General features: G+C 33.9%; 2 protein-coding genes across 2 annotated transcripts; one reads left to right on the plus strand and one right to left on the minus strand.

Annotated features, from left to right (window-relative positions):
* On the plus strand, nt 5,016-7,718 carry LOC18600326 (gibberellin receptor GID1C). Its single transcript, XM_007030695.2, has 2 exons — nt 5,016-5,226; nt 6,068-7,718. Exons 1-2 carry the CDS (start codon nt 5,188-5,190, stop codon nt 7,061-7,063), a joined length of 1,035 nt encoding a protein of 344 aa, XP_007030757.1. The 5' UTR covers nt 5,016-5,187; the 3' UTR covers nt 7,064-7,718.
* Nucleotides 10,297-12,671, minus strand: LOC18600327 (trichohyalin). The gene has a single exon (XM_018122299.1). It carries the CDS (start codon nt 12,495-12,497, stop codon nt 10,548-10,550), a length of 1,950 nt encoding a protein of 649 aa, XP_017977788.1. The 5' UTR covers nt 12,498-12,671; the 3' UTR covers nt 10,297-10,547.

Consider the following 13,710-nt stretch of genomic DNA (forward strand, 5'->3'; position numbering starts at 1 on the left):
TTACTTCACTACTTTGACAAAATATAAAGACTAATTATATAAGTTGATCTAATACATAATAATCAAATAGTCATTGCTATTCAGTGTATAATCTTTCAAAATACATAAAATTCAAGTTATATAGATTGTTCAGTTTTTATAAAATTGTAAAAAATATTATGTATCAAAAAATTTAACATTAATATTCAAATGAAACTTGATCGGTGAGTCAATTCTTTGAGATTAAACAAATAAATCTACCATAATGCTTGTACATCATAAGCTTAACACGACACGATTAATCTCGTATTTTATGAGATACGATATTTTAACAATTGGTTTGTGGATAATTATGGAGATATGAATTAACTAATGACACTAGTTAAAACAGACCATATTTTAGTGGGAAATCCATACCAAATCCAAAGCGACCGTGTGATTAGCACAACATGGTGCTGCACTCAAAGCATTACTTAATACCACTCCCATGTTATAATAAGAGGATTATGCCATTCAGGTCAAGGAAATGTCCTGGAAATTTCACAAGGAGAACAGCTTTTCATGCTGTTATCTTCATATTTTTGGCCTTTCTTATTTATTTCTTTGTACCTAAAAGCTGGAATAAAGGGTAAGGGAAAGGGGGACAAAGTGTCAGAACCAGTTGAATGTTTATACCAAATGAACTTGGAAGAAAATACAACATTGTTGCTAGGTTAGATAAATTTTAGTATTAAGTAGTAGGTAAGCCAAACATTGCCATAAATGAGGTAGAATTTTAATTGTGGTAGGGTGGAGCTAATCAATTTTTGTTAAAAAGTTAAAAGATGAAAATGAATAAAAGTTAAAAAATTTTAAAAATTAATACATTACATTTAAACAACAATCAAAAGATTTATAATAAAAAATAATTTTATATAATATATAAATAAAAAAAAGAAAAACTTACAAAAAAATTTATGCTTGACAATGTTTTTTAAATTTATAAAATATAACGCATAAAATATAAGTAATTAAATATGATATATAGAATTTCACACAATAATTAAATAATATAAATAGAAAGAAGAATATAAAAAAAAACTTTACCCTATCAAAGTTCACAAGATCATAAATATATCTTTTAAAGAATGAAATGTATTTCAATAGTTAATTACATAAGAGAGAGTAAAGTAAAATAAAAGAACAAAAACAAAAAATGAATGAGAAAAAGAAAGAGATGGAGAAAGAAACTTCAATAAATTTAAATTAGGATAACGTTGATTAAGATTTGTAGAGTTATTTGATTATTTATTATTTATATTAATTATTAAATAAAAAATTATTTTAAAGAGTATTAGAAATATATTATAAATAAAATATTACAAAATTTTTGAAGAAACCATCGCCTCCATAAATATACTACTCTCCAAAATTATTAAAAATATATAATAATTAATTTTTTTTTAAAATATTGAAAGAGCCATGGCTCCCATAACAATACCACCCTCCGGCCCTGATTGTAGGAGTAAGAAATAAGATTTATAACCTCTTCACCTAATCCCATAAGATCGAAAAAAAAAATTAATCCTTGTAAATTGAAAAAAAATCACTAAAAATAAACTACAAACGTTTGATTTATTTTCATTAAGAAATCTATGATAAAAAAAGTAAAAAAATCTAAAGTAAATTTTATCCGATATCAATTATTAATGTAAATAGGGCATTTGGTACGAGTAATGTACGAGGAACAATGTTTTAATGAGATTTTGGAAAATCCAACTTTAGAATGAAATATATGTATATACCGTACATCTTGACAAACATATGGTAGGAACTATGTTCCTGCATTGAAGTAGTTTGTATTGTTAGGAATATGACATGACTTTTCCTGGTTTGCCATGCCAATTCTTAAATGATTGTAAACCTAAATCAAGGTAAATTTGCCAAAAGCATCAAATGAATTATGAGACAGTGACAGGGTGAGAGATGGAGAGAGATAAGGGGGGGGGGGGGGGGAGAGGAAGTGAGTTAGAGAAAAAAAGAAAGCAAGAAAGGAAGAAAGAGAGAGCTCACCTAACTTTGTTACTCCAAAATGATTTTGAGAAATATATTGGTATAAACATAATTACAAATGGCGATGTCAAAGTGGGTGACAAAGGCAATTATATTTATTTGAGGTGATCGAGAGGAAGAAACATATAAATTTAAAAATATTATTACAAAATTAGATTAACAAATTGTCAAGATAATAATCTCAACGAACTTGACAATATTAATATTTGTCGTTGAATTCTCAAAATCAAAAAATTTCTATAATACACTTCATCTAAACCCTATCCTTGGAACCCATTTTTCTTACTTGGGAGTTTGATTTTTCTCTTAGGGGTGGAGTGTGGGTATTTGTTAATGTACCTTATTCTTTCAAAAGTTTTTGTGTAAATGGTCCACCAATGAAATGGTGTTGATTATGAGTCTGGCTCCTTCCCCCCATCCCCATCCCCATCCCCGTGCAGGTTGTAGGAAAGATGTAACCTATTCACAAGTACTCAAGCGTACTTACATTGTTCATGCAAAGGACAAGGGTACTTTTTTGCTCCTCTGGGAAAATAGCAGGCCCTTCGATTCCTTGCCTTTTACCCTTTACCAATGAACGGTGGAGGATAAACAACACCTATTCCCTTGACTTCTTTTCCTTTTGTAAATATATACAATGAAATCCCTAATTTTGTGCATTTGCTCATGATGGACGGTTCCTATTTATTCACACGTGGAAATAACTTCAATAGGACAGTTCTTTTGGTGGGTCCCTTTCCCTTCAAGATCATCAAGATGCGGTTAAAAAGCCAAGAGAGGGGAGCCAACTATCATAGGGATTGGTCATTTGGGGCATTATAGATTTCCTTTGATGTTGGGGCTACCTACTGTAAATAACCCTTATTGGATGGAGAAGAGAGAGTCCCGACTCCTTTCCAAAGCTTTGCTCTATTTATATCATAAAGAAAGAATGTGGTTATCGAAAAGATAATTTTATAATATGTTAAACTTAGTAAGATTGAAGTTGAACAATTCAATTATTACTTTTCATTTTAATTCAAATTTTAAGTTTTTCAATTCGGTCGAATTTGCGCAGGATGCTATATTATCTTGACTCGACTTGATTATATCTTTACAATGAAACACTTTTTAATTTAATCTCAATAATGACATAAAGAGTGGTTAAAAGGGTAGATGTATGAGTATGAGCATCCAAATGTTTTGATTTGTAGCTATAAGGTGAGAGAGCAACTTGAAAAATGATTGTGTTGAGCTAAAGTTGCTAAAAAAGTTTAGTAAAAATAAAATGGGGTTACTTTTTGTTTGCAAGTGACAACAAACAAAAAAGGGCAGGAAAAGTGCTAAAAACTTGTCACCACAAATTTAATCAAATCCACGTAAGAAGATCAAGTTGGGTATTTTTCAACTTGAAAATTGCTTTACAGAGATGTACAAAAAGTATTGGGTTCCATATATTTGACTTTAAATAAAAAAAACCAAAAGAAATCAACACTTATTGAAAAAATTGATAGCATTAATAGTTGCTGATGTTTGATTTGCGTTGACTGGAATTTAAATCAATCAATTAAAATTTAATAATAAATTATTTTAATCGAAATTAATTAAAATTTGATTAAATCAAATCAATATTTTTTAAAAAAGATTTTCGCAATTGACCCGATTTAAACTCGACTGCACGAGAAAGCAAAGTTTCCCAAAGATTTGTACAAATCCGCTTAAATTGGGATGGGGCCTCGGGGGGGCTTGGCAGGTTATGCGCGCATGAATCGTGATCACATCCATCCACGACTGTGAGAAAAAAGGTCCCCTCTCTCTAAAAACGACAAACGCTACAAAACGAAACGGTATTCCTTCCCGCATTTAGTGGCATCCCCGTGGTTTCGTGTCTTGAACCGGGGCGTAATCGCCATTTGACGAACGTACTAGAATAGAGATCTGACGGACTCCGTTTGTCCTCGCGTGACCTGGCCTCGGCCGCACGCACGGTAGCTTTTGTCCCCTCCGTGCCCAGCTTTGTTTCTTTCTCCAAATAAAATAAAAATAATTTATTTATTTATTTTAGTTATCATTAACTTCCTATTTATTAGTATGAGCTTGTTTGGTCGGTAAGAGTGCAGCCAAAATAAAATCGGTACAATCCAATTTATTTACTTCAAAATAATTTAATTTAATTATTAAAATAAATTTAGATTAAAAAATATGTAATTTTATTTGTATAAATTACACTTATATTTTTTTATAATTTTAATGTTCCAATTGTATATTTTTTCTCAATTAATATCTTGTAAATAATTTATATTCTTGAAAAACTGAAATTGTTATTTTTTCAATAAAATTATCAAAATATATTTAATTTTACTAAATAAATTTAATAATCTAATTCTTGTGAAAATAAAAATTATTCACGTGATATTAATTAAGAAAAATACCATAAAACAAAATATAAAAATAAATTGAAATCACGAAATATGTTAACAAAGTCGGCTGGTTTTGTTTTTATGAAGATTTTCATGTTTTTGGTACAAATTGGTTGAGTTTGTTTATGTGTGAATTTCAAAATTATAGATGAAAAATGAAAATTGTAAATCTATATTTTTTATTTTTAAATTTGAATAATGAAATTATAATTTAAATTTTTTTAATGAGTAAAATAAAAATTATTAAAACAATTATCCAAAAAATAATATATAATTAAATTTACAACTAAAAGGACCCACCGAACAGTTATCTTTCGGCAGCTCACTTTGTCGTCTCTGATGTCCACATTCACTTACTTGTTATTTTAGCATCTCCCTATACGTATTTTCTAACGTGCGCACCTCTTTCCTATCCTTCACCCACACCACACAGCACGCGTACAGCCCCCTCTCTGTTTTATTGCAGTGAGATTTTATCATTGTATCGTTTACTCTCTCTCTCTGTCTCTCTTTTCTTTTGGAGAGATTATTAAGCCCGAAAAAAAAAATTGTTTTGAACTCGATAATGAGTTGAACAGCAAAAAAAAAAAAAGCAAAAAAGAAGTTAAAAGGGAGGGATATTTTGAAGAGAAAAACTGTTGCTTTGCGTTTTTTTGGATTTTGGGTTGTGATATGAATTGTGTGTTTTGGGGTTGTTCTTCAAAAGGATCTGTCTTGAGCTTTTGGGTTTTGTTTTCAAGTCTTTAAAGAAGGGGAAATGGCTGGAAGTAATGAAGTCAACCTCAATGAGTGCAAGGTACAATCTTTTTTTTTCCTTCTTTTATTTCCTTTTTCAATTTGTTTCACTTCTTTCCATAATTGGGTTGTCAAAGATGGGTTATTTTTATGGATTGTTTTTATATATATTCGGTTTTTATTGGGGGTTGAAAAAAGCTGAGTTTTAGCTGATTCTTGGTTAGAGCTGGTAGTCTTATCAAATCCTTTTTACTGGAGATTTTTTTTTAAATTTTGGGGTTTTGGTTTATTGAAAGTTGATTCCTTTGCTGGTTTTGGGGTATGGAGCAATTTAGTTTGACTTTTGAGCTTCAACATCATACTGGCTGATTATTTTGTTTTTGGTTTTTTTTTTTTGTGATTTGGGTTTGGAGCTCTTCTTTTTTGTTTCTCCAAGAAAGTTGGAATTTTCTCTGATTTCAGTTCAGTCTTTGGAGTGGTTTTATTTGGGGGGTTTGATTGGATTTCCAAGATCATATAAGTTAGTGGAGGAGTTTTCAAGTAGTTGTTGGTTTGGATCACCTTACTTTGGAAGATAACATTTGACTTGAATTTTTTGTGAAAATTATGGAGTTAAACATGGCCAAATTTTGCATTGCTTATTAGGATCATAGCATATTCTTACTAATTTTGGTGTATCTTGACAAGGAGAGTACAGTTAATTTCTGGGGTCTCTAGGGTTTTCTGTTCATTTATTTTAGTAACTTTAGACTGGTAATAAAAATTGGTTGTGTAAAATCTTCTTTGTTTTAGATATGATTTCATGAGGTCTTGGTCGCTGTATGTATATCTACTGCACTTTGTTTCTTGGCAAGATGAAGCTCTTTTTGATTTTTTTTTCTCTTTACCTTTGTCTCTGTTAGATGGTGGTTCCCCTAAATACATGGGTCCTCATCTCCACTTATAAGTTGGCTTACAATCTTCTTCGTCGACCTGATGGCACTTTCAAACGTCACTTGGCAGAGTTTCTTGATCGGAAAGTCCCTGCTAATGCGAACCCAGTTGATGGGGTTTTCTCATTTGATGTCATCATTGATCGTAGCACGAGCCTTTTTAGTCGGATTTATAGACCAGCTACTGCTGAAGAGCCTCAGCCAAACATTGTTGAGCTTGAGAAGCCTGTTATGGCTGAGGTTGTCCCTGTTATAATTTTCTTTCATGGTGGAAGCTTTGCACATTCCTCGGCAAATAGTGCTATATATGACACTCTTTGTCGCCGATTGGTAGGTGTTTGTAAGGCTGTTGTGGTCTCTGTGAATTATCGGCGTGCACCTGAAAATAGATATCCAAGTGCTTATGATGATGGGTGGACTGCTCTTAAGTGGGTTAACTCTAGATCATGGCTTCAAAGCCAGAAAGATTCAAAGGTTCATATATATTTGGCTGGGGATAGCTCTGGTGGTAACATTGCACACCATGTCGCAGCTCAAGCTGTAGAATCAGGAATTGATGTATTGGGAAATATATTACTCAATCCAATGTTTGGTGGACAAGAAAGAACTGAATCTGAAAAGCGTTTAGATGGGAAATATTTTGTTACTCTGCAAGACCGGGACTGGTACTGGAGAGCTTTTCTCCCTGAAGGAGAAGACAGGGATCATCCTGCATGTAATCCATTTGGTCCTAATGGTAAGAGTCTTGAAGGAATCAAATTTCCAAAGAGTCTGGTAGTGGTTGCTGGCTTGGACCTTGTTCAGGATTGGCAAATGGCTTATGTTGAAGGGCTCAAAAACGCTGGCCAAGAGGTTAAACTTTTATATTTGGACCAGGCAACAATTGGTTTCTACTTGTTACCGAACAACAACCACTTCCATACTGTTATGGGCGAGATAAGTAAATTTGTGAGTTCTAACTGTTAATAGGATTAACTTTACCTACAGGCAGCCATAAATGATAGGAGCTTGACATTCCACTTGTGGTAATTAAGAAGTTTGCAGTCTATGATTGTGTAGTATTACTACTTACTGTCGTATTAATCATGGTATTATTGCTAGCTGGCTCCCTTGGGCTCTGCTTTTTCCCTGATTTATAGAGTACCGGCCTTGGTTATATGGTGAAGAAGAGGTATTTCAGCACATAGCTGGATCAGGATGTGTTCTGGTCTGCATTCAATCACCTGGACTTGGGGTGTTATGGTTTGATGAAGCTTCTGCGGCAGTCATGTTTAGCAGACCACTAAATTTTAAGAATTACAAATTCTGGCTTCTTGCCACAAAGGAGAAGAAGACAGGAAATATATGGATAACATTTGGTACCTGATCAAGGGATTGGTGCCTGGCTAATGTTATATAAGCTAATTTTAGAACATGGATTAGAAAGGTTCCATGGTGTTGTGACCCTGTATGTTTATACATATGTGTTAGTATATATAAAGATGTTTGCTTATTGCGGTTTTTAGTTTTCTTTTTCTCCATTTTAAATTTTGGTATTCTGTTTGCTCTATTCTTGTTGGACACTCCTGGACAAGTGTAAATACAACTATGCTCTATAAGATTTGAGAAATTTTTAATTAGAGATTTCTGGCTTATGAAATGCCTCTTGTTTATATTTTATAACAGACAAATCAAACTTAAGCCGGTAGATTCTTGATCACTCATATTGCATCAAAGTTACTGGTTTCCTGGAACCTTCTGATAGCAGGGGGCAGTGCAGATTCCATGACACTGAATTTATGTTTTCTTGTGGGGTGAAGGATCAGATTTTGTTGAGCTGCAAGCTTCTTATTCATGGGTTGTGTATGGTCTATCCAGGGTTTGCACAAACAATGACACCACATCTTTTTGGCTTATCTGTATTTTTAATCCTAAAGAAGCTTGATTAACCTTTGTTTGAATGATTGATGATTGATTAGCATGGACACCTAAAAAAGACAATATCTGCCAAATTTTACTCCCCAGAAGATAATTTTGAGAGACAACTGAATGAGGAATCAAAACGTGCGGCCATTTCATCCATTAAATCCAGCCAGGACAAAAGGGTGCCCTTACACTTTGATAAATGATTGGAACCAAATTCTAGCAGTCTATTTTTTGGCCATGGATAGAGATTGATTTGATGCATTCTTGTCATTTCTTGAATACATGTAATGGAAGAGTAATTTTGGAGCTTAAGACTGGAGAAAATATAGAAATTGGCTTGTTTGGAAAGGGGGAAAAACTATAGAATGGTGGTTGCATTTTAAATGCATTCAAGGGGACCACTTGAGAAGCACACACCATCCTTTTGTATGCTGTTAGGATTTGCTTTCATGGTGCTAAGAGAATATTAGCATAATGTTAAAGAACAGCTAAGCCCTTGATGAAGACGTCAAGCCTTGTCTAATTGACTTGTGTGGACCAACTAAAAAACAATGAGACTAGCATGCATAAATTTCTCAGCTGGAAGAAATATTATATCTGGTCCACTCTGCACTCCTGCTTAATCTATTCTATATTTTTTTCATAATTTCAAACAACATATGGAATTGTTTTGTTTCTAATCATGTGCTCTCTGACAAGGATTGCATCTGCCGCATGTGAATTCAAGCTGATTAAGATGGTGTTAACTGTTAAGGCTCTGGAAGGCTCGATAACTCGAAAACATTTTAAAGCTTCCCCAACGTTCAAAAGCCCATTTTACCTCTTTTCCCTTTCTAAAGTCAAACCCTTTTTCCAACCTGGAAGATACCATGCATCAGAATAATAAAATGTCAAGTCTTAGGATCATGGTCTCCCATCCCATTCCCAAATTCCTTGCATTTTCACTATTTACATTGAGAGATTTACGGAAATGTTGGTTTGAATAACCCGAAAATGAAAGGAGGGACTACCGGATGTCCAATCAAATTATTACAGAATCATGCCTTTATGATGGCCATAGAAGAAAGTTGATGGACTCTTAACACACTCGCCAGTGCCACAAACAAGAATCAGATGACATTGTGGCAGTGGTTTTGGCAGGGTTAACTGCATTATCCTAATCAAGATATAGGTGGGCATATTTTGAGATTGCTGCAAAAAAGGTGTTGGATAAAATCAGATTTCTAACACCAAGTTTCTGCATGATATCAATGTCACCACCAAAACTTACCTACCAATTGGTGCCAATAGCCAGCTCATACTCAAGTTTTGTCATTGCATACCTTCTTAAGCTCTGAATGTTGAGACTTTGTGGTCTATACATGACATGTTTTTGAATGGCTACACACAACCCTGTATGTCTGCATCATTTTGTTATAGCCAAAAAGGGAAATAACAGCTACCATCTACTCTGTAATTATTAAATTTGCAATTCTTTTCTTTTTTAAGAACCTAATGGAGCTTTTCCTTTTGTCTCAATCTTTGTTTTGCATGTTGCCATTTCCTAATATATCAGTTGAATATGTTAAGCAAATATACAGATGCAAGTGCATGAAACTTGAAAGATTAAAATGAGCAGATGAAGTGAAAGATTGTTACCTTTTATCTAAATCCAAATAGTTGAAACATCATGTTTGATCTTTGAGCGCAATTAAGAGTAAGTGATCTTCTCATATGACCATAAAATCTTAAGTAAAGATCCAGTATCAATTCCATAGAAAAAGTTAAACTACTTAGATGACCTATTAAGTAACAAGGTTGTAGATGCTGCAGCTTAAATTGTTCTTCCAGATGGCATAAAACCTTCTGCCACGGATTAACTGGACATTGGTGTAATGGCACAAGAGAATGAACATAATCATGAACCATATTATGAGTACTCCTTAAAATTGATGCTTAATTTAATTTTCCCGAGATGCGACAAATTTATTTGGACAATGTAGTTCATCTGTCTTACCGTATGATTGTCCCAAACAATAATTGCCTATGCACCTAATTGATTGGATGTGTAGAACCAGGTACAACGAATTCAAAAAGTGTTCAACTCCTAAAATCTAAAAGTCTAACTACCATAATCAAAACAAGCAAGAACAAGTCTCCTAGGAAAGCAATACTTTATGAAGATGAAAACCTTTTGCTTCATATTCACTAATTTGATATCATCAATCATCAATTTGGCTCACCTGATTTAGCATGCATTTTTGGTTTTCTAACTTTCCACAAACAAAGATTTAAGAGCAACAGAGTAACAAATATGCGGACGGAAGACCAATATCACCTCTAAAATATGAAGCATAAACATATAGGAATCATGCTCATAAAGCAGTTAAAAAGCATCCTCTGAATCTAAGGTTATGAGTCTTGCCTTATCCAAAAAGCATTATTTATGTCTTAGTTGCAGTTCCAAAGTAGCAACATAGGACGTTGTTACATAGAGTTTTCTCAGTTAATCCTAGAAGCAAAAACAACTTGTGCCAAAACAAAATTAACCAATAAACCAAAGAACTCAACGTCCTCTTGCGGCATACGCAACAGATATTGCTGCCAAAAGGGTTGTTGCTGAGGATACCAAAGTCCAGAAACTCTTTTTCTTTTGTGCTTCCACCATAGATTTCTCCATAAACTCAACTTTCTGCTTCAAGTCTTGAGACGTTTTCTCTTTATTCTTAAATGCTTGTTTGATCGCCTCCAATTCTGCTGCATATGGCTGAATTTTATCTTCAAGCTTCTGTTCAGTAATAGCAGCTGCTTCCTTCACCTTTCGATCATTTTCATCTTTAGATCGACATAACAGTGTAGCAGTGTTCTTCAACATAGTCAATGCTCGCTCATAATTAATGCTGGTTGATTCCATTTTAGCCCTCAAATCATTGATACTTCTCTTGGCCTCCAAAAGATCCTTCTGCAACTTATCTTTGTCTTCACTCATTGATCCAAAGTGACTCTCCATCTCCTGCTTTTCCTTGATTAGGTTCTGCCACTCAGCCCTCTTCTGTGCCAACTCTTCCGCAGTTTTCTCAAGCAACTTCTGCACTTCTGAAACTTTCGTTCTCAAGTTAACACCATTCTGCTTTTCCTCATCCAATCCTTTCAATGCATTGTCCCTTTCAAGTGTTACTTGATCAAATGAATTTCTAAAGCCGCTAACTTCAGAAATCAATTCTTTGTCCTTCTTTTCATGATCCTCGCATGCCTCTTGCAGCCTATTCACAACATTCCTCAGCTCACTCACTTCGTTGCGCAACTCAGCATTTTCATTCTCACGACTAATTTTGACCTTTTCAATCTCAATTTTGTCTCCAACCAATTCCTCGATCTTCCTCTGCAGATCGTTTAATTCCTTCTCATTCATTTCCAAAACCCTTCTAGTTATATCACTTTCCTCCAACAACTTCTCAATTCTTCTCTGCATATCATCCGACTCCACCATTGTCATTTCCAACAATTTTGAGACTGAATCCTTTTCCTTCCTTAACCTCTCAATACTCCTTTCTTTTGCTCTCTTTTCTTCCACCAATGCACCAATCTCTATTGCCCGTTCAGCCTCCCTATCCATAGCCTCACCACAATTCTTTTCCAGCTCAAAAACTTTAGACCGCAAAATCCCCTCTTCTTTCCTCAAACTCATTATAACCTCACTCATTTTCCGCATTTCCTTTTCCATCTGATCAATATTCACTCTTTGCTCATTTTTCTCCATCTCAATCCCTTTCTTCTCCCTCACAACCCCTTCGATTTCTCTTCTCAAACTCTCAACTTTCTTCACCATATCCTCCATGTTTTTCTCCAATACATCTCTGTCCTTCACCACCGAACTCTTCACTTTCTCCAACTCCTCTTTCTCCCCAACCAACCTATCATATCCCACTTTCAGTTTCTCTATCTCTTCCACAAACTTCCTCTCATTTTTCTCCATTTTCATCAGTTTCTCTTTCATCAAACTACTCTCCTTAACCTGCAACTCAAAATCAGACCTTGCTAAATCTCTCTCTTTGCAAACCAAACTCAACCTTTGACTCTCATTTTCAAGACTACCCATTAGTCCATCCACCTTACTCTTCAACTCCCCAATCTCCCTTTCCCTCCCAGCACCCATTTCCCTCATTTGGGTATTCATATAAACCCAAAGCAATCCATGTTGAAACTCCAAGCTCAAATTTTTCTCACTCTCCTCAACTTCAAGTCCCTTCCTTTCACTCAACTCAGCCTCAAGGGCTTCCATGGCGTGAACCAAGGATTCAATCTGTTGCCTCTTTTCAACTGCCTCTTTGAGAAGCAAAGCGTTAAGAGACTTAAGGTTTTGAAGCTTCTCATTAGGATCTTCCATGGAAGATTGACGGCTCAAAGGCTTGTAAGATTCTGTAAAGGTTGAAACTTTAACAGAGTCATGTGTTTCTTGAGATGGGTTTTGTTGTTTGTGGTCTTTGGCTTGATGGGACTGTTTCTTTCTGGCCATTTTTGGGAGTATTAGAGATGGGGTTTGGATTTTGAAGGCTAGGGTTTTGCTAGGGTTCTTATTGTGGAGAAACAAGATATGGAGATAGACTGATAAAATAGGCGTGAAGAAAGGAGGGATTTTTAAAGAGAGAATAAAATAAGGCTAGTTTTGAGGATTCAAATTTTGGGGCCCAAAGCTCAAGGCTTGTTGGGAATTTGAAAAACCATAAAATAATGGGATCTTTGGATTTGGCTGTGGGGTTTGGTGTGGCTAATAAAACATGTGGTTGCTCCATTGGCTTCCACAATGACACACCATTGTGCTCATGTGGCTGCTTTCTATTGGCAAATTTTTGTTTTCAAACATAATAATTTTGTGAGTATTTAATAAAAAATAATTATGATTATGTTATGTCTCTAGACTGTGACATTAGGAGATAAAAATTAAATTTTAAATTTATTTATTATGATAATTTATATTTTAAGATATATTTATGATAAATAATTTATGTTTATCATTCATTCGTTTACTTATACAGATATAAAATGTAAAAAGAGAAAGAATCTTAAACTCAAACAATAAATCAGGAAAAAAAATAGAATGAAAGTGTTTTATGTTTTGGAATTTGGACAAAGGGATTGAAACCAACTCTTTGAAAGAGGGATGCATGTACTACCCTTGAATCAAATACAGAATGCATGAATGAAAAGTGTTAAAATGGGGACAAAATTTAATGATATGCAAATGCAATAATTCTTTTTAGTGCACAACTTTCAAAGGGTGGAATATCAAATTCCTCATTTCCCCTTTACATTCTACTTTATCCCACAAAAGAATTACAATAGTAAAAGATTTTTTTATCCCTATGAGTAATGAATTTTTTACTCTCAAATACTCCCCATGTGATGAATAATTTGAAAGTTGATTTACAATCAAGTCATTGGATGAAACATCGCTTAGCCATTTCTTTTGTTGGTTCAATATTTGGTCTCTATTTATTAATTTACCTTCCAAATTTACTTCTAATTAGTTATGGAATTGAATATATAATTGGGAATTCCTTGTCATAAATAGCAAGCAACTTTTTCATAATATTCATATATTTATTTATTTATTTTGAAACTTTTTTTTTTGGGATGTACAGCATATGGTATATCTATATGTATGCAAATAATCAGCAATAATTCATTTTCAAAAAGAACAGAAAAGGAATAGGAAAATTTTATTAGAA

The sequence above is a fragment of the Theobroma cacao genome, chromosome 5 (genome assembly GCF_000208745.1).
Source record: "Theobroma cacao cultivar B97-61/B2 chromosome 5, Criollo_cocoa_genome_V2, whole genome shotgun sequence".
In the NCBI taxonomy this organism is placed as follows: Eukaryota; Viridiplantae; Streptophyta; class Magnoliopsida; order Malvales; family Malvaceae; genus Theobroma; species Theobroma cacao.

Excerpts from the sequence above, each read along its gene's own strand:
- LOC18600326 (XM_007030695.2), top strand. The coding sequence starts at position 5,188 with ATGGCTGGAAGTAATGAAGTCAACCTCAATGAGTGCAAG. Across the intron at positions 5,227-6,067 it reads TCAACCTCAATGAGTGCAAG|ATGGTGGTTCCCCTAAATAC; the intron begins GTACAATCTTTT and ends TGTCTCTGTTAG.
- LOC18600327 (XM_018122299.1), bottom strand. The coding sequence starts at position 12,497 with ATGGCCAGAAAGAAACAGTCCCATCAAGCCAAAGACCACAAACAACAA.